Genomic DNA, 21,256 nt, shown 5'->3' on the forward strand with positions numbered 1-21,256 from the left:
CTCGGTAACCATGACATCATGGAAATGTAGGGGACCGCCCCAGCCTCCAGACACCTGGAGGGAAGTGGGAGACTTTTTCCACTTCCTGTTCTACTTGTGGCTACTGACTCAATGTCTGACCTGTTTATTAATTTCAAAATATAGCTCTGTGTGTGCTACCCAGAGAGGCCTCAGGCATGTGTGTCTCTGTGTGAAAGGAGGCTTGCGCCCCCACCCCTCCCCCGTTGCCCAGGTAGCTTTGACACAGACGCAGGGCGCTGGTGGTCCTGCGCCTCCCCACAGCCAGAATGACAGCACTGGGTCTCCATGCGACTCGCTCCCCCAGACTCATCCCAGCCAGCCGCTCGTCTTCCCATACATGGCTCGAGGCAGATGGGTTTGAGTAGGACTCATGGAGAAACTGAGGTGGACCCACGTAAAGTGACTGTTGGCCCTGGCCCTCGGTGTGGCCACACGGTCAGCACAGACTCCCAGGTACCCTGCCTGCTTTCCCACAGTCCCTGTCCTCCAGGCTTTGTTGGACAGACGTGTGCCTGCCTGGGGGCTGCCCTGACCAAGGCGCCACCACTCAGGCTATGCTTGTTCTGAAGTTCTTGACAAGTTACTTTAGCTCTTGACAAAGCCTCCCTCCGTGAGACTGGATCCAGGCTGGTGAAACTGGTTCACCCGGTCACTTCCTCTATAAATCCCCACTTCCGTCCTCCTGTGCTCCCCACTTCTCATACTCAGCTCCCCGCACCCAGAACCTGACTCCAGGAGTCGTTCATTTATTCATTTAATGGCATCTGCTGTGTGCCAGGCACTGTTCTAGTTCCTGGGGACACACTGATGACAAGGAACATCCCTATCCCACAGAGCATGCAGGCCAGGGGACTTCCTCGCCAAGATGGTACCTGCTAATAAGGTGCTCTTAGGCCTGTCTCTATATGTGATCCCAGGGGAGCTGGATGTTATAATTGGACCTGAAAATAAGCAATCCCTTAAGACTCAGATGGCTGCCCCCTCGTAGGGTAACAGCAGAGGGGTTGCTCTGTTAGAGCCAAGGACCCCACCCGGATGCTTCTGAAGCATGTGTAGCCTGCCCTTTCTCCTGAGTGTCTGTGACTCCAGGTGCCCTCAGAGGTCAGGTCTCTTTGTGAAGTTTCAGAGAGACCTCTAGAACCTTAGGCCTGGGGCCACGAGAGCGCATTTAGTCCATTCTTCTGCCTTTGGGACTGGCCTGTGCTTAAGTCTTTTGGGACAGTAGGGCATGTGTCCAGTAAAGTCCATTCTACAGCTGGGCTTAGTAACATGTTCCCTGCTGGGATGTCGCCTTCCCTCCGTGAGGCTGGGTCCAGGCTGGTAGAGCTGCAGCTTCAGCCCTGGCTCGAGGGGTCTGGGGGTCTTCATGGCTGTGTTTCCAGGTCTCCTTAGCTGCCTATTCCCTCCAGGCTAAGCGATGCCCAGTTCCTTATAGCTGAGCCCTCTGCACTGATGGGCTTTGCTGGGGTGGTGCTAGGCTCAGTGTTGACCTGCCCGGTGGGCACAGGAGCCCTTCTTCTGAGGCTCCTCACAAGGCCACTTTAGTTCCCTCTGACATCCCAGGTAAGACCTGGAGCCAGACATGAGAGCAGAGTGGTTGGAGATGGATGGAGTCTCTGTCCCCACTCCCAACACTTGCTCACCCTCAACCTACTTGCTCCTGGTCCACCCCTCTGACCGCTGCCCTAACTGGCTTTAGGTTTAACAGCCTCAGACATGAGGGAAGGTTCTTGCTGAATTGAGGATCTCCTGGGTTTAGACATACATTTCTCAGGGGCGGAGCTGAGTCTGCTCTCCGGATGACCTCCTATGTGCCCGGCCTTGCCACCCTGCCCTCCCTCCTTGTGTGTGGGTGGGTCCATAGCCCCTGCTGCATCACCTTGCATAGATCTGTGGGTGACCTTGGATCAGTGACCACTAGGCCTTGCTGTCTGAGGGCACTGGGCTGGCAGGCCTCCCTCCACAGGCTCCCACAGGCCTCCTGCAGTCCGGGTCTCCTCTGAGGTTCTTGGAAGGGTCTATCTTTGACCCCTTCACTGCCTTCCAGGCTGCTGTCTCCTTCCCTCAGCCCTATGACCTCAGTGTCACTGCAGCCAAGTCACAGGAGCAGACCTGCCTCCCCAGCCACCCACTCTTCCCTCACCTGGATCTTTTTTCTGTAGAGCAAAATGAATTACCACTTCAGGGGGAAAAGAAAGAGAAACTAATTGGCCCTCAGTTTTTAATGGCTGTAAAGTCTTGCTCTATTAACCCTCCTGGGGCATTTCCATCTAATGCAGGGAAGAGAATGCTTTAATTAAAAGAAATTCCCAGTGGTGGAATCTCTAGCATTGTGTCAGACGGGTGAGGAGGTAGAGGCCCCCTAGAGCTCCCCAAAGGTGGCAAACCCTACCTTTGGGAAGATGGTGCCATCCTACCACGTGTGAGAGTGACCCAGCTGTGATGGAGTGCTGAGAACTTTCCCTTTGGTGATCTTTAAGGGGATTATATTTAGGCGAGAGATGGGGCAGCTTAGAAAGAACTGGGGATTCTGTGACCCCCCTCAGTAGGGCTGACCAGGAGAGGGGACACTGGTTCTTAATTCTACAGGGGTCACAGAATCAGAGGTTCAAGGCATGGGAGGTAGCCTCCAATCCTAGCCGACGTTTCATAAGTGGTGACATAAGCCTGTAGAGGGGAGGGACATGCTCTAGGTCGCTATTAAAGCGGGTACAGGTTGAGTATCCCTAATTCAAAAATCTGAAATTATTTGAAATGCTCCAAAATGTGAAACTTTGAAAGTGCCAACATGATGCTCAAAGGAAATGCTCACTGGGGCATTTTGGATTTCAGATTTTTAGATTAGGGATGCTGAATTGGCAAGCGTAATGCTAATATTCCACCCCCACCTCCCCCCAAAAATCCAAAACCCTATACACTTCTGGTACCAAGCATTTCCGTTAAGGGAGACTCAGCCTGTAGCTCCATCTCTGTGAAAAGAAGCAGGCCTGAATTGTAGCTGAGTGGATTTGCATATTTCTGGCTGAGGTGGTCAGACACATAGGGAAATCATGGAGGTATTCGGGGATGGAACCCCCTCCCACCCCCAGGCATTGGTAAGCCTCAGCTTTGGGTCTTGGTAGCTGTAGTTGCTGGGTAGAAGAAGGTGGCGTGGTCTCTGAGTTGTGTTCCCCTCAGCATCCATGACCCTGGGGAAAGGCGCTCTGGCAGCAGGAGTCTCGGGAGGGAGAGCCCAGCATGTTGCAGACCCCAGGGAGCCCATGTCTTTTCTCCTAGGTGACAGCTCAAGGCATCTACTCTCCTCGGTCAAATCTCTGGGCTTGTGGGGAGACAGCTCATCTCCTTTTTCCTCACTCTCACATCTGGGATGGTGGGAGCATAAAGTCCTGCTGGGGTCCCAGCCTCCTCTTAACCCTGCTCCTGGTGTCAGATTGGACACCTCAAGGGGCAGGTGTGGGGCTGGACTGGGCAGCAGAGCGGGGGGTGGTCCCCAGCCATGAAATGCAGTTTCAGTGGAAATCCAGTCTGAGGGGAGGCAAAGGAAATGCTGCTGTAGGACAGGAGACAGTGGGTGGCGTTTTGGGGACACTTGCTGTGTGGTCCCTGTCTGTTCAGGTCACTGACACCCATGTGTCTGGGCTCCTGCTTCTGGTGGTCCCGTGGTGTGGCATGAGAATGGAAGAGGAGGGGCCCAAGCTGGTAGGTGGGTTTTCCTGGGCCTCAGCATAGCCTGCTAAGCGGAAGCTTTTAGAGGTTATTCCAAGAGGTTGACTTAGGCAGCTTGTTGAAGGAGGCTTCCTGGACAGCGTCATGGACAAATGCCGTGGATTTTCTCTGCCCAGCTAGTGATCACCAGCAAGCAGAAAACCCAACCGAACCCAATCAAACAGAGGCACAGTCTCTGCTCTTCCAAGTCATTTTTAATGAAGCCATGGGCAGCAGGATATACAACACGCCCAGATACACAGCATAGCAGGGCCTCGATAAGGAGTTAATTTCCCCCACAACTTGAGAAGAAGAATATGTATTTCTTTATGAACACTATTTAAAAAATTATAACCCCCTCACAACATTCTCTAGGACCTAGAGCCCAAGAGAACCCACTGAGGATCCATCATCTGTGGGATGGCGGAGGCAGTCTTTGGGGAGCAGGAGGGGATCTGCACAGCCAGGGGAGGCTGCCGCAGCCTCGCCTCTGCCGTGCGTGTCAGGCAGTGACAAGCAGCAATAAGGCAACGGGGTGGCAGCAGTGTTTGGCACCTTCAGCAATCTTCATCACAAATTCGGGTAGGATCCAGTTGGTGGCATTGCCGTGGTGGCGGGGAGGGGAGCGCACAGAGGTGGTAGCAGCTTTCTCCTCCGTGGGGGTGGGAGCATTCCCTCTGCTTGGAGAGGAGGGGTGGTGCGGATGAAGGCGCAAGGGAGCACAGGCTCTCTTATAATCTTTCGGACCTGGAATGAGGAAGAACAGAAGTCAGGCTAGACACTGAGGAGGACCCAGGACTGTCAGGGGCGTGACGGAGATGGCTCTGTTTGGGGCTGTGTGGTAGAGTTCTAGGAGCAAATGAACCCTGGAGGTTTTTTTTGTTTTGTTTTGTTTTTTAATTTTTCTATTTTTTGAGACAGGGTCTTGCTTTGTCTTCCAGGCTGGAGTACAGTGGCGCAATCACAGCTCATTGCAGCCTCAACCTTCCCGGGCTCAAGCGATCCTCCCACCTTAGCCTCTTAAGTAGCTGGGACTACAGGCGTGCACCACCCAACCTGGCTAATTTTTTTTTACTTTTTATAGAGGTGGGGTCTCCCTATGTTGCCCAGGCTGGTCTCCAACTCCTGTGCTCCTCCCGCCTCTGCCTCCCAAAGTGCTGGGATTACAGGCGTGAGCCCCCGCACCCAACCTTTTTGATGGTGATGGAAAAGGATGCAGTTGTCAGCAAGATGACTGGGGGCCCTGGGGGAGGAGGGCTTGGAGACTGTAGCCAGGATTAGGGTATAATATGAGTGTAATGTCTTCTTACTAGTGAGCTAAGAGAGCCATAGTGGGGAGAGAGGACATGAGGAGAGGCCTTGGGGGCTCCTTTCAGCCACAGGGTGAGAAAGTACCACATAAGGCCCGAGGTGTAAATGATGTCTCTCTGCTTCACTCATTAGCTGTGTGGCTTCAGTTTCCTCATTTCCTACCTCATAGGGGAGAGGTTCAGCAGAGTGTATTTTATAGCGTTTCAGGCCGTTGTTATTGAACAAGAGGAGCTTTTAACAGGAAGAACTAGAAGAGTTTGGTGGGCTCAGGCTTTGGACTTTTTTTTTTTTTTTTGAGACGGAGTTTTGCTCTTTTTACCCAAGCTGGAGTGCAATGGCACGATCTCAGCTCACCGCAACCTCCGCCTCCTGGGTTCAGGCAATTCTCCTGCCTCAGCCTCCTGAGTAGCTGGGATTACAGGCACACACCACCATGCCCAGCTAATTTTTTGTATTTTTAGTGGAGACGGGGTTTCACCATGTTGACCAGGATGGTCTCGGTCTCTTGACCTCGTGATCCACCCGCCTTGGCCTCCCAAAGTGCTGGGATTATAGGCGTGAGCCACCACCCCCGGCAGGCTTTGGACTTTTTAAAAGCAAGACCCTGCAGGGAGGTTTGCTCTCAGAGCTTAGGATGCAGCCAGAGACCCACGCCCCTAACCCCCACACCCCAGCTTCAAGGCCTCTCACCTCAGCTGGACCACAGCCGCAGCGTCATGAGTAGATTAAAGCCGGCCACTTTCAGGAGGAGGATTCGGAACCCAATCACTGACAGGTTTTGAAAGTTTAGGTTCATATCTGTAAAACCAAGAGGCCACTGCGGTTATGGGCTTGCCTGTCCCAGGCCTGCATGGCTGCAGGATACACCGACGGTTTCCCCCAAGGCAGAGCAGGTTGGGCGGGGGAGGCCTGCAGCTCCTGCATCACCGCTCCCTTGCAGCTTTGGTGCATATTCCCTTGCAAACGTATTTTGTGCATTCTTCCAGGGTCAACAGTATTGTGTTTCAAGACAAAAACACCGACTAGACTTGGCCCTTTTTTTATTTCTGAGCCCTTCTGGGTATGGGGTAGGTGCTCAGAATTTATCATCACCATCCCTTGGTCTAGATGGGCCCCTTAGTGAGTTCAGCTGCCACGGGAGGGATGACTCAATGACAACTCAAATGGAAAGGAATATGGGCCCAGGGTGGGTGTGGAGTGGTGGGAGACTCCTGAGAGGCAGGACCATTGCCTAGAGCCTATGTGAGTACTGTTGCTTTTCTTGAAAGAAGGCAAAGCCTGTTGACTGTGGAGTGAAACTGTTCTCAGGATAACCTGGTTAGTTGAGGACTATCCCTAAAGGAGTTGGAAATTTCTCAGCTGGGCCACCCAGAAGCTCTCTCTGGCTCTCTTGACAGTGGAGCTATTGAAAGAAATACAGAGGGCTAGGGGAGAGTCCTTGGTCTATGGAAGCTAGAAACTCATCCTCAAAGTACTTAGAATGGAAAGTCAGAGATGATGAGAGGGATTCAGGAGAGACCCCACCCAGCTCTGAGCAGGTCTTGAACTGCTGTTTGCATTCATCATTCATTCCCATATCCTCATCCAGTCAGGGTTATTGTGGGTTCATCACTTCCTCAACCCTGTGCAAAAACCCAGGCTAGACCCCCCGTCTTACCTGTTTCAAAGCTTTTCTCAACCAGGCTGGCATCGCAGAGCCTTTCTAAAAGGAAAAACACAGACATTTTCTCAGCATCCAGAGCAGGCTGACTCTCCTACCCCAGACCTCCTAGTTCTTGGGCAGGTGATCGACAGCCTTTCCATACTTCCTCGTGGAGAGATCTGGAGGGAACTTAGAGCATGTGGCAGCTGCTAGGGAGAGCCCCTGGCCCTGGCAGGACCAATGCCTCGACTTCTGGACCCCGTTTCTATTTACTCAATGTACACTGATTGTACAAAGTACATGTTACATGACACAGGCCACAGGGCGCCATCACACATGGACCCTGCCCTTGTGTGGCTTCATTCTGGAGTTCAATGGAGGCAGTGAGGCATGCACAGTCACGAGGGCCATCAAAAGTATAAACAAGTACTTTCATGTGTTCCAAAAAGTTTAATCCCTGTACCCCGAATTTGTTCCTTGGTTTCATCTTAGTAAATGGCACTGTCATTGACTCAGCTGCTCAGGCTAAAATCCAGCTGCCTCCCTTGATCCCCTCTTTGTCTTCTCATCCCTGCATGGTTCTACCTTTGAAAGCTGAATGGTGTTGGTCATCTCCCTGCCACCACCCCGCCCAGGCCTCCATCATCTCTCTGCTTCAGTTGTTCCCTTTCTGCTTCTACTCTTGGCTTACAACCCACTCTCCACACAGCAATCAGCTTGATCTTTAAGAAAAGCAGGCGGGGCACGGTGACTCATGCCTGTAATCCCAGCACTTTGGGAGGCTGAGGTGGGCGGATGATCACCTGAGGTCAGGAGTTCCAGACCAGCCTGGCCAACATAGTGAAACCCCGTCTCTACTGAAAATATAAAAAAATCAGCTGGGTGTGGTGGGAAGCGCCTGCAATCCCAGCTACCTGGGAGGCTGAGGCAGGAGAATTGCTTGACCTTGGGAGGCAGAGGTTGCAGTGAGCCAAGGCTGCATCACTGCCCTCCAGCCTGGGCAACAAGAGTGAAACTCTGTCTCAAAAAAAAAAAAAGCAAATTAGGAGTCCTTCCCTGCTTGAAGCTGATCAGCAGCTTCCTGATATACTTAGAATACTGTCTGGCCTCTCATGGCCCAGGAGGCCCTGTGATCCAGCCCTGTCTCCTTTGTTAAACTCACGCCTAATGCTCTTCTCCTTTCTCATTGAGCTCCTGTCCCAGGCCTCTGTAGGTTCCCCTCCCTGCCCTTGGTGTGGCTGGTACCTTCAAGTAGCATTTCTTCAGAGAGCCCTTCTCTGACTTTTGTCCTGAAGGTGGCTGTTTTCTCAACCCCGAGTTAAAATACATTCCAGTCTGAAGTTATATGGACGTTCCCCAGCTGACAGATGGGCTCCCTCAACTAGAATGGAGCTTCCTCCGGGCAGACCCCTCATCTGACCTTTTATTCCTCCACTTCCGCACCTGGTACATTCATGTACCGGCACAATCAGTGGTTGGTGAGTTAATGAGTGACTGAGCGAGACTGGCTGAGTGAGCTGGGAAAGATCTTTTGGCAGACAGGGAGAAATAAGGAGAGGCAGCTCAGAGAAGGGCTTTAGAATGGGGTCTGGAAGAACAGTAAGGGGCAAACAGTCCGAGCAAAGGCAGGCAGAGGGGGACTCAGTGGGAGAGACTGAGGCTGGACAAGTGCCCTCTCCTGCCAACTTCTCTTCATCTGCTTTTTTCCCCGTGTCATTCTCTGGACTGCCAGGACAGGGCTCACTGTTTCTTAGTAAAATAAGGGCTTTGGTGGCAACTGATGAGGCTGAGACCACTAATCAGAGGAGTTTTAGACACCATTGACCAGAGCTCTGGGCAGAACCAGGCCACTCCTGAAGCAAGGAAACGGTCTGCAAAGGCACCGAAGCTGCCCTTACCTGAGCCGGAGAAGAAGGTGTTCGCTGGAAGAGAGCTGCCGTTGAAGGCGTCTGTGCATTTAAAATTGGAATTGCTGCTCCAGGCCACGGCTCCGTTGCTCTTGGAGTCCATAGACCTCATGTCTAGCACAGTTTTGTCTGTGATGTACACTTCAGACTCCTTACTTTCTGACACATTCATTTTAGAATCAAAGTCAGTGAACAGGCAGACAGAGGAGTTGCTGGATTTAGAGTCTCTCAGCTGGTACACGGCAGGGTCAGGGTTCTGGATATCTGTGGGACAAGAGGACCAGGGTTAGGAGATGATCTTGTTTCCCTCTTTGTCCCAACCCCGGCTGGAGTCCAGATGCCTGTGATGGACAAGAGCGGGACTCCATGGGGCTGGCAAGTCACGGTCTCAGGCTTTATATGGGAAATAGCATTTTAGAAACCAGCTGCTCATGATGGACTGGGACTCAGGGACAGGCACAGGCTATCAATCTTGGCCAAGAGGCCATGATTTCAGTGAACATTCTTTGCCAGGCCTGGCCTGTCACTCAAGGAAACCTGAAATGCAGGGCTACTTAATAGTACTGCTTATACTTCTGCTTAATAGGATCAAAACCCCAGCAATGTAACTCTGGCAGAGCAAAGGCAGGCATGCAAAAAGGCCCAGCAAAGCAAACTGTACATCCGGGAATCTGGAGTGGTCTTCCCGACTTAGGCTGGGCATTAGAAGAATGAGAGGTTTACGGCATGTTGGCATGAAGCTGGGAAATCTATCATATCACCAGGAGATTTCTCTTAGTTTTGAACTATAAATCAGAACATCTGTGTCTAAGCCCTAGCGCTACCGTTTACTTGATATAAGGCCTTGAGCAAGTCACAGCAGCTCCTTATGTCTCAGGAATTTCATCTGCAAAATGAATATGTTGCCTCATCCACCTTCCTAGCCAGGCTCTTCTGAGAAAGAAATGAGAGCTTCTCCATATAAAAATCTATTTAATAAACTGTAAAGTGCCAAACAAATGTTAGTTGGAGCCATTGACCCTGCCAGAATATAGCCGTGATAAAGTGCTAGTGAGCCATGCGGAGCCACGGCGTCTATCCTTCACCTCAGAAAGCGGGAGCTGCTGGAGGCTTTTCCTTAGTGCCGAGACTCATTCTTTAGTATTTCCGTAGGATTTTGTGTTTTTAATGTGACTCTCATTGTTTATTCTTTCTGACCTCCTGCCTTTTGAGGAGGAAGTAGAGGTTTGCTGGAGGATTAGCATGTTGGGACCACCCAGAGAGTTTCCAGCAGGGTGGGGATTAGAATTTCCCACCCAGTGGTTCTCTGCTCCCACAGCCTCTCACATGCACACAAGATTTCTCAGATCTTGGTGATTCGTCCCCACTTGCTGAGCCAGCCATGGTGGCCTCGGCAATGCAGACATCCAGCTGGATCCAAAACCAAAGAAATCAGCCCCTAGGATGCTGAGTGGAGGCAGAGCTGCCTGCAGCGTGGGGCTGCCCCTGGAGCAGTGGAGTAGGGGTGGGCTCCATGGTCAGAGGGGAGAGACAGCTAGAGCTCTGGCCCCAGAGGATTCTGCCTACTTTTCTCCAACCTCCCCACACCTGGGCAGCCTGACATCACTGTGGGTGAAGGCCCTACCACATAGTTCCTTTGCTGGGAAGGGATAGACAGAAAGCCACTGGCTCCACCAACACATCCCTCGAATTGTTAGACATTATGGGGGTCTTGGGCAGCACTGCAGAGGGGACAGAAGAGTCTGGAAGTGCTGATCCTCAAGGCAGAGGATCAGGGGCCACCAGATGCAGGTTGGCTTTAAAGCAGAAAGGGGGTTGCTTTGGAGGGGCAGAAGCCCAACTTTGAGTCCTGGTTAAACACTCACTCAAGTCCTGGGGCCAGTGGGTGTCAGACTGGAGACGGTCTAGACTGCTCTGTCTAGTACAATAGTCTCTAGCTACATGTGGCTATTGAAATAAAAATTAATGTGAAATTTTTTTCAATTAAAAATGAAAACTTCATATCAAGAGCTTAATAGCCACACGCAGCTGGTGGCTACTGTATTGGACAGTGCAGATGGACAGAACCTTTCCATTGCCACACAAAGTTCTATTGCACAGTGTTGGTCTAGAAAGCACAATGCTGCAGAACACGAGACTGAGAAATGGCAGCAGGGGCTGAGTTTAGATGTACTTTTTTTTTTTTTTTTTTAGCCTTTTTATACTTTCATCCCCATGTACCTCTAGTGCAACCTTATCTCTTTGCCACTTTTAATTTAGAGGTCTTTAGAGGTCTGTCTGCCAGAGCCCTTTGGGGAGCGACATCCTATTTTACCCTAGAAAGAAAAACACATCCCATCACTGATGGTATCAGAAGGTAGGCTTAGCAAGACTGAACCAATTTTTCAATGTGGAAGTTCAGCTATTCTAGATCCTAAACTGTCCTTTAAATTCAAAGTGAACTGCAGAAGCACATGTGCGCTAGTGCTTTAGGTCCCTATGGGCACAGCAGTGATTGAAAGCTCCCTTACCATTAAATCTATTCCCTGTAGTTAGGCAAGAGGGACCCAGAAATCAGAATTAGTGACACTGACTCTGGTGAGCCTCAGGAAACTGAGTGACACTGGCCCATGGGCAGATGTACTGGGAGAAGTGGAAACTCTGGTTCCTTTGCTAACTTGCATCTGGGAGGTAACACCTTCATACCACTCCCAGTGTTTCTATTACAGAAGCCCTTAGGTTTCTCCTCCTCTGAGGTGTGGGATGACCCCTCTTCTCAGAGCCCACTGAGGAAGGAGAGGGGAGGTCTGCTACACCACAGCTGGCTTCTCTCACCTTTACTTCTAGTCTGCATCTCTAAATCAGATTGTTTCCCAGTAGCTGGCCCCTGCCCTAACTTCTATATTCTCTTGAATGCTCTAATATTTTCTTTTTCCATGCCTAAAAAGACATCTCTGACTGCTTTCCAATCAATTTTATTATCAGATGTTTACTTAGGCTACAATGCATGCGCCTTGTTTATTCCCAAGATCATGTCTTCTTCTTCTTGTTCTCTATGCCTGGAACTCCCCTTCTCTTTCTCTGCCCATACAGATCTTATCCATCTTTCAGGGCTCAATGAATCCTTTGTACTGTATGAAACTCTCTCAGTCTAGACCACCTTTTCAGCCAGCACCCTATCCCCTTCTCAATCTCTACTGTGTCCGTTGACATCATTAACTAGTCAACACTAAAATAGTTTTCAGGCTGCTTAATATACAACTTGGGGACAGGACAGGAATCCATCTCAGACTTCATATTCAGTCTAACATTTTATAGAGTGACAGTCACATAGAAGGCATTTAACAATATCCATTGAATGATTAAAGTCAAATTTTAACGTGTTTGACCTAGAGAAACATGAATATTCAAGATAGATAATGCTTTTCCCTTCCCAGACCTCTGTAAGACAATTAGTTACAACATCTTCAGCGAGCTTCACCATACAATAAGTGATATCCCCAAAGAAAGGATTAGTGACACTGGCCCATGGGGTTGCAAATGGTGCCACGTGGGATGACTCACCAGATATAATGAACACATGGGTCCCTTTCCCAAATGTGAGTTTACCAATTGCTCCTCCGGTATTCACACCACAGGTGACACCATTGCAGAAACTCATGGGACCTACTTATTCCTTAAATAAGAGAAGCACTGATCTCCCCAACAAGACAGGAGAATTACACTCCTAAGAGTTAGACCTTCTGCTCTTTTGCACTGAAATTTCACTTCTGATATGTATACTTCTCCTCCTGCTCCATTCTGCTGTGGTGCCCTGGGCTGAAGTTATGATTTCAAATAAACCAAGAGTTCAATAGAACAAAAACCCCAATTCCAAGTAGCAGTATCTTGGATATGTTTGTGGAAGGTTCAGGAGTCCTTTCTCATGGCCTGCCTCATGGTTCCTAAGGTCCCAGCCTAAGGAGGGGAGGATTTTCTGGGGATGGGTGGAAGAAACCTTTTGGGAGCCTACAGAGGAAAATACCTGGGCTTAACTCGGCATTTTGGACAAAGAAGAAATAGTTGCCCACCCTCCCTTGCTCTCCTTCATTCTACTTACTTGGCCGGATGCTAAGTCTGGTCCCTGATCCAAAGATTATCTTGGAAGCACTGCTATGCCCCACTGTGGGTAAGGTCTTTGAGATAACCTTCTCGATGCTAATCTGCTGGAACCCACTGGGGTCTCAGAGCAACATTCTAAACAGCTCACTGGGTCTTTGTTGACCCCATCTTTTATTTCCCAAGGAAGCGATTCCCCTTTCCCTTTATGATAATGTAAACCTTAGTATAAGCAAAGCCTCGATAATAATTATAATAATATTTTAGAAAAGCTACTACTTATTGATCACTTTACATTTTGGCCTTTATCTCATTTTATGATGATGTAGTTATTGCCATTTTTCTGTTGAGAAAGTGGAAGCATTATAGAAAACAGCTGGTAAGAGTAGAGCCCGAATTTTTCCTGGGTCTGTGTGCCTCCCTCTACACTGCTTTTACCCTTAGGAGGAAGTTGAAAACGCTTCTAACGCCAGAGAGGAAGATTCTAAGAGTAGGTATCCCCATACCATGCTTATTAGCCAATCCAGGGAATTTAGTTACCTGCTGCAATAAAGGAGAATTTGTGTTTGCCATTAATTCATCTCTTTCCCCCAAGGGCATTTAGCTAATTTCTGAATGTTCAGATTATCTGGTGCCGATATTATTGGCTTCGCTTGAAAGCACTGAGTATCTGGAACTCTTTGTATGTTTCTATAAATTATTCTGCTCAGATTTTCATTTACTCAATTGGCTCTTGGCACTTCTGTGTTTAATATGAGAAATGGGAACATTTTAAGTCACCAAGAGAGCTTGTAGAAGTGGAAAATGAGTGCTTCTTAAAATATCCCCAAGTTTGCTATAAATCATCGCCTGTTTTCTCACAGACTAGTGGTCAGTTCTTTTTGTGCTGATCACTTGCAGGGTCATACTCACATGGGTGTACAGCCAGCCTGGTCCCTGCTCCAAAATTCAGCTTATTGTAGCTACCAGATGATACACAATCAGAAGGTGCTTTACAAGAACTCTAAGCCTGGGCAGGGCCAGCCTGGCTGGGGCACTTCATCTCCTGTCCCTGTTTTCCAGGCTCCCCCAAGTCAAACTTTCTCTGACAAGAGAGAAAAGTCTCACCTACCGGGTCTTAATTCCTCCTACTCACTCCTGAGATGCATGAGAGGCCTCACTGGTGCTGTTATTTATTTCTACTCATCACTAAATAGCTTCATTTTATTTTGGCAATTGCTGAATACCAAGGCAGCTGTGCAGCAAATGCTCTCACCACTGTCAGAACAGCTCCAGGACAGATTAGATGCGGTCGTCAGCACGCAGGATCTATGCTGCCCCAACGCTGGCAGGGTTTGCCTGCTAGAAACAATGGCAGCTTTAATGCCTTTTTCCAAATGTGAACTTTTGGTCTTCTTCCTGCACACCTTTCTAATACATCTTGGAGCTGTCTGTTTCCAAGATGATTCTGCTCCTAATGGAGAAAAATTTCCTTAGAACAAATATTTTCTGGGTAGTCTCTCAAGTGGAGACAGACTTCATATATTTATCATTAGACCTCTTTACTATTTGCTGCTAGAACCCATTTGTGCTACTTCTTTATCAAGATATTGTAAACCTCCCGCCTCTGAGAAATATGGTAGGTTTCAAGCTTTATAAATTCAGCCTGAACCCATGGCTAAGACGCTTTGATGAAGCACACACATGAACAGAAAAATACAGAGGTGCTCTTCCCTGAGAGAAGGGCCTCCTCCCACCACGTACATCTGGATAGATTCTGCAATCTCCTGGTTTTGAGGTCGAAGAACTCTCTCTGTTAGAGAATACTTGTTAATGTCTAAACCATGACTCTTCTAGCCAGAAGGCATTGTTTTTCCCACAATCATTTGTTTGGTGGCACCTATATGCCAGGCACTGTGCTGAGTTGTAGAGATGTGAGGATGAAAAAGGATCCTGCCCTCATGGAGCTTAAGGTATAGTGGAGGAGGTGTGTACGTACCAGGCAATGAGAATAGGAGGCTAGTCATGGTCATGCCTTCTGTTGTGCTGCCATTGCAACTTGCATGTACCTCCACTATGACATGATGACAATGGGCTACAGTTGTCTGTCTGCACTCTGAGCTCCTGGATGGCAGAGACTCTCCCCTCCTTCCCTGGATAGCAGAGATCCTCCCTCCCTCCTTTCTTCCCTTCCTCTCTTCCCTTTCCTTCCCTTCCCTCCCTCCCATTCCCTTCCTCACACTTAGCATAGTGCTTGGAATAAAATAATTGTCCAATCAATATTTTTTGAATGCATAAACCCTCTAAACATTTCCATTCATTTCTAATGCAGTTCTGCTATCTTCTTTTATTAGGACTATTTCATTTCTTCTTTAACTTCTATATGGTTCATTTTTATAAACTTTTAATTATTTTTATGGCATTATTTAGGCTTTAAGTTCTCCCTGTATTTCTCAAATGGATGTGCAGTTTTGAGAAAGTATGTCCAATGCCCAGAGTCTTTGGGAAGTATAATTCATCACCTTTCATGAAAACTAAATGGTAACAAAAATAAATCTTTTGGCGTAATCAGTCACGGTTTCTTTTCTGATAAAGATCTTTTGTCTTAAAGGAATCTGTCTCTGCAGTGATGAAATGGCCAATTCCCATTGGCAAATGCTACCATTAGAAAACAAACTATTAAGCTAGTGGCTAGGAATTAAAATTCAAAATATTCAAGCTTTGTAAAGAAACATGAAAAATTAGTTCAGGAGGCACAGATTCATCATCTAAGAAAGCAGAGTAGGGGCTCTTTGTGTCTTTGGCCGGAGCCTAAGTTTGGGTACTTACTTGGCTGCACTTGGAGTCTTGTTCCACTCCCAAAAGTAAGTGCTCTCCTGCCCGAGTCCACACCCTGGTACAACACAATACAAAATCCTGCCCTCTGCCAGCTGCCTATGACCCTCACACATTCACAGCTTCTCTCTTGGGAGTAAAGCTTTTAAGCAGCCTTTTAACGGCTTTGATGATAAATTTCTCTTTCTCTGTAACTTTATTCCCAATAAATAGTCTCCCTAAGTTTCTCCTTTCTTCCCTGCCATACCGGTATCATGCTACCAAACCCAATGACTCTACTAATCTCTTGAGACGTGCTGAGTCACCATGCCATGGTCATTGTAAGAAGGCTCAGGATGGGCAAACCAAAGTCCAAACAGATGGCGTTTGAGGTGTGAGGTCTTCCTTTACAGAATGCAGGAGGCATGGTGGTAGCATGGTTAATTTCAAAGCCCTAGAGTCAAATAGATAATGAGTTAAACTCTAGGTCTGTCACACCTGGCTATATAATTAGATAAGTTACTTTTCCCAAGTCTGTTTCCTCACCTACAAAATGGGCATAATACCAGCTACCTTACCTAGAAAACAGGCATAATACCAGCTGCCTATCATTAGGCTGCCTGTGATCATTGAATAAGAATTACATGAAAGACAGAGAATGGCCACTGGCACATGTCAGGCATTCAGTAAATAGCTCATAATGGGATGATTCCCAGCAATGCTTTACACTGGGGGGAAGGATGAGGCTTCTTGCAGCCAGAAGCCCAGAAACTCATCCCTGTACCACCCATTCCAGTACCACACAGTGCCTCAGCAGTCTGGCTGGTATGCTCTAATTTAGGGGAAGATATCTCATGGATTCTAGGGGAGGTAGTGACAGTGTCACAGCCGTAAGAGACATAGGAATGAAGTGGGCAGAGTAGACCCTTTGGTTGCCAAGAAGGAAGTTCTGTTTTAGAAACCTAACCAAGAGTGAAGTCTTTTTTCAAAACTTGGGGATTTGTTCTCTGAAATCATTGTGCAAAACCCTTGTCCGGCACAGCCTCAATCATCTCATCAGACCTGACACTGATAGTTACTCCCAGGCAATGAAAGACTCCTTTAGTGATGGAACAGTTCATAGCACAGACTCCCACTACTACAGTATCCTTCCATAACATAATCTGTCTGCAAAACTTCCCTTGATCTTTTCTATAACACTCACACGGATGAACAATGAGGCTGGTTCCTCTTCCAAATGTAAGTAGGTAACTTCTTCCTGATGCACACAGTGAGGAGAGCCTTTGATAAAAACTGCCTCATATGACCTCCCTCTACCAATTGCCCAGTGGTACTGGACAACATCCTGGGAAACCCTGCTGAATACTCTCCGAGTTGTAGAGAGTCTTCACCGCTGTCCTCAGAGCCCCCAAGTGCTGGTGCCTTGGGGCAGAAACCATGGGCTGGAGACTGGAGAGCTCTTTGGCCCCTGTGAACCCAGGGGAAAACTCTACCTTCCCATCAGCAGAGAAGCAGGGCAGCAACTCCTCATGTCTGCTCCCAGCACCCCATTACAAACACCACACTCTGCTTGCTTGGGGCAGACATTCTGAGGGTCTGGCTCTGTTACACTTTAGTCAGATGCAAGGAGCTTCTGAAAGTGCTCCGAGGACAGAGAGCAAAGAAAATTTTATGAGACATTTTGCTAAAGCTGTTCTGACCTCCTTTTCTTGAAGTGCTCCTTGTTCTCTTTTCCTTTCCAGAGCTCTCTGATGGTTCCCACTCCTAGTCTTCTTCCCATGGGAGACCCAGGGGTTGGATTTCTCTATATCCCTGTCTGAGGCAACACTGCATGCAGGATTTAGGCTCTTCCTGTGATTTGTGCTTTCATCCTTCCCTCTTTACCATCTAGAATTAGGCCAAGGCATCCAAAGCCCTTGGATTCCTTTATTTCTAATGACCTTGACTCAGACAGGGCCCTGCCTCTGTGAAACCCTAGGATTACAGAGAAAAAAGTCACAATAATTGCCATAGAATTTTTGAAAGATGGGAGGAAACAGATACCATGCTGTCTACTTTAGAGTCATGAAAACTGAGGCTCAGGGATGTTGTGGACTGGGCCGCAGTCCCGAGCTGGGCAGGAACTCAGCCCTTGGTTCCCTAGCAGTTGGGCACTGCCAACACTCCACTTATCTCACACTGGGTTCGAGCATCACATAGCAAAGACCTGTGTGGCTCCACCAAATTCAGTGTGGGGGTAAGAGGCTGGGGCCTCTCCACTGCTCTGCACTGACCATCAGCACGGCCTGGGACAGATGTGACATCCTAGTGTCAGGCCCCTCTGCAAACATGAGCAAGATTTTCCCATGGTCACCTCTAGCTCTCACTTCTGTGTTTTTTTGTTCAATCTGAAATTCAGCCTCAGGGAAGAGCAGGGGCAGCTTTACATGAGAATTGGAGTGTGGTCAGTGGAGATGCAGAGAGAAGGGGAGAGTGAAAGAAACGAGGGACAGGCAAAGATTTGGGACAGTGGCCACCTAGATTCTTCGATATGGCGTTGATGAATGGCCTGTCTTTCCCCCGCTCCCAAGGAAATATGGTAAGAGGCTGTCCAGCACAGGGTAGGTAGGGGATGGGGGTGGGTGTGGCCATTTGTGCAGGAGGATCCCAGCTTACTTACTTGGTATGACCACCACTTGGGTCCCCTTCCCAAGAGTGAGTCTGTTGTTCCCATAGTCACACTCTGGGTAAGTGTATTACAAAAACGTCCTGGTTTCTCCCACCCATTCTGTGAAGACACCTCCCCTTCACAGGAGCTCTAAGATCTGGAAACCCTGAAAGGCGGATCCCAAAGCTTTCCTTGTAGTAGGTAGTATAAGGACTCGATGGAACCTCCCTAATGTGTATAAATAGCACCAGACCCCAGTGCTACCTGTTGGCCTTCATTTTCCTCATCACAGCTATCAACAAACATAACCTTTGGCTATTTCTCCTCTAGGAAAAACAGAATCTTGACAAAACTTTGTGAAAAACATTGCCTCCTACATAGGCTGGCTGGGTGTGAAAATTTCTAAAGATACCAGAAAGCAGGTGGGCATTTTCTTACTTCATCTGCCATGCTTGAGAAGAAGGTACCATTTTCCCGGGGACATATGCAAAAATGTATTTTTCACCTCCCCATAAATGCACACTGTGCTGGGGCACATGCTAAAAACATGCCTTGGCATGACTGAGTCACTGAGTCCTCTCAGGGCTGAGAGTCTTGGGTGACTCATGCCTGACTCATTCCTCTTTCTGTCCTCATCTTGCTCAAGGATGCTAACTGCCAAGGGGGCTTTTGTCCTCAAGAAAGTCAAAGATCTCAGCACAGAACAGACTCAAATCCTTTTCCAGAAACATAGTGGGGGGGTGGTAATCATGCCTGTTGTCTGCCAAAGGATGTGGACTGTGCATGGTCACACCCATCCTGTCTCTAGCCATCAGGGGACCCACCCCCTATCTTGGCAAATTTCACATATAAATTGTTATTAGACTTTTTATGATGAATTCTTTGTTTCTGATAAGAATGGAAGTTCTTAAGATCAGGAGCCCTATCTTAGGGTTTTAAAAATTCTTTTGTTTCTTTCTTTTTAAACCAACTATGATTCCCTGGGTTGTTGATGATACTCAATAATCATTTACTGAATTGAATTGACTTTTACTGTGCATAATTATTGGGACGGGAAGGCCAGTTTTGGGAGAGGTTAAAAGCTAAGTATACTCTGGGTAAATATGAGCTGCAAAATCTAAGTGCTTAGGCAAGGAAAAACCAAGGAAGCATTTCTAAGAGAGATAATAAGAAGGCAGTATAAAACCAAAACATCGTGAGGTTTATATGACCCTCAGCAGAGAGGTGGAAACTGATGAACAAATAAAAAACTTGACTCAAAGGAAATTCAAATATTTTTCTCTTGATATCTTGACAGTAATTCTCCTTAAAGGATAAAAATAATAATATGGGAGAAAATATATACTTGAAATTAGCAGTAATAGTAGTAATAGTAATAAAACAAAATAGTAGTAATAGTAATCTATTATAGACCAGAGTAAATTATATCTATATGCACCCAATATTGAGGATGTGGCTACATATTTCTGCAGATTTGACTTACTTGGACTGACCAGAAGTTGGGTGCCAGTTCCAAATACGAGTTTCTGAAAGCCTGTGTTCACACCCTGACATAACTCTGTACAAAATGGGACCCTGCCACTGGGCCACAACCTGGGATTGCTAAGTCACACGCAAGTTAGTTATCAAGGGTGTTTCTATGCATGCATGTACCAGAGTGGTAGGGTACGTCTAATTTTACTGTTTGACCTTAATTTTCTTAAGACCATTGGAAGATGACAACAAATAAGATAGAACCCAACTGAAGATTCTGCTTTGTATACAGTGGATTATGTAAAAATGTCACTAAAATTCAAGTCAAAAAAGTTATTCATATAATTACAGAGTTTCAGTTCTAGTCAGGACCTAGGGAAGTTCTATCCCCCCACACTTACTAAGTGTCTGTTATTATATGTTTCTTGCAAAAGTGATACCCGTGGATACTGTACAATGCAACATTATTATTGCCAATTTATCTTCTAATTTAACTAGCAGACAAAACCATGTGCCCTTACCCTCAGAAAAGAAAAAAAAAAAAAAACAATGAAAACAGATGTCCTTCAACTGTACTATAAATCAGGTTATTTCATGGACCTTACTTGCTTCAATGAATAGTCTTGTTCCTGCCCCAAAGATAGTCTTGAAGCCATTGGTATTTCCCACAGTGATTTGCACTGTGACAAAATGGGCCATTTCTTTCTCCTTCCATTTCTACACTACTGCTGGGGAGCAGGTCTAGGGGAGCCTGTGCTAAGGTGCTAATAATGAGTAGGACATTTTTGTACTCCACTTGTAAAACCTATTTGGTTTTTTCCTGTTCATCAACATATCTCACACTTCCTACCTATCAGAAGTTTAGTTCACCAAACAGCAGTCACAGAATATGCCCCCAGGACTAGGATCCCCAGGTTGTAGTTCCATCCCTAGTTTGCACTGACTTTATGACAATTCAGCCAACCTCTCTGGGTCCTAATTTTCTTATTGGGAAAATAAAGAGGTTTGAACTAGATATTTTGAAATTCCCTCTCAGAGCTAAAATTCTATATCCAAAGCACCTTCACACTGCATTTCTCTGTAACTCACAAATGAGTTAGGCTCTTGCAGATCAATTACACTGGTGGCTGGTCTGCCTGGGGAAAATACAAGAAACGGTGAAGGAAAGGGACAGTCAGAACAAGGGAATGGCTGCTGCCAGCTCCCCTCTCTCTTCTCCCTACTGGGGTAAATGCTCCCAGCGGCTCTGTCCTTTTTGTTTTGTCATTGAAAGGAGAAGAGAACTCTTTAGACACTTGGGGCATCCACATCAAGATTTCCTGAAGTGCCATCTCTAACTCACAGCAATATCTAAAGTGGAAAAGATAAATTCCAAGCATTTCACCAGTCACTGTGATTGGCATCACCTCTCATTTCTAAGTAAATTAGGGCACAAGCTCTGTGACATCATGCAGTAGATAGAGCAGGGCTTTGTGGTCAGGCAGGCAGACCCAGGTTTAAATTTAGGCCCCTTACTTACTAGCTTTGGGATTTGGGGCACTTCCTTCTTGGAGCCTCAGTTTCTTCTTTTATAAAATAAGATACTTCCCCTTACCTCATAGTTATTTGAGATAAACAGTTCTACATGTCATGCATCTAGCATAATATCTAAACATCGTAGGCACTGAGATGGTGGCTATG

The 21,256-nt window shown here is 47.4% G+C and overlaps 1 gene segment (V, D, J or C); it reads right to left on the bottom strand.

Moving 5' to 3' along the window:
* Positions 1 to 3,921: 3,921 nt before the first annotated feature.
* Positions 3,922 to 21,256, bottom strand: part of LOC105726735 (T cell receptor alpha chain constant-like) — a 334,902-nt gene continuing 317,567 nt past the window's right edge. Inside the window, 4 exon segments of the C gene segment in view lie at positions 3,922 to 4,473; positions 5,728 to 5,835; positions 6,695 to 6,739; positions 8,578 to 8,850. Of these exon segments, the coding sequence occupies positions 5,729 to 5,835; positions 6,695 to 6,739; positions 8,578 to 8,850 (425 nt within the window).

The sequence above is a fragment of the Aotus nancymaae genome, unplaced genomic scaffold, assembly GCF_030222135.1.
Source record: "Aotus nancymaae isolate 86718 unplaced genomic scaffold, 86718_ANA_hifiasm-v0.15.2.pri h1tg000011l, whole genome shotgun sequence".
Taxonomy (NCBI): domain Eukaryota; kingdom Metazoa; phylum Chordata; class Mammalia; order Primates; family Aotidae; genus Aotus; species Aotus nancymaae.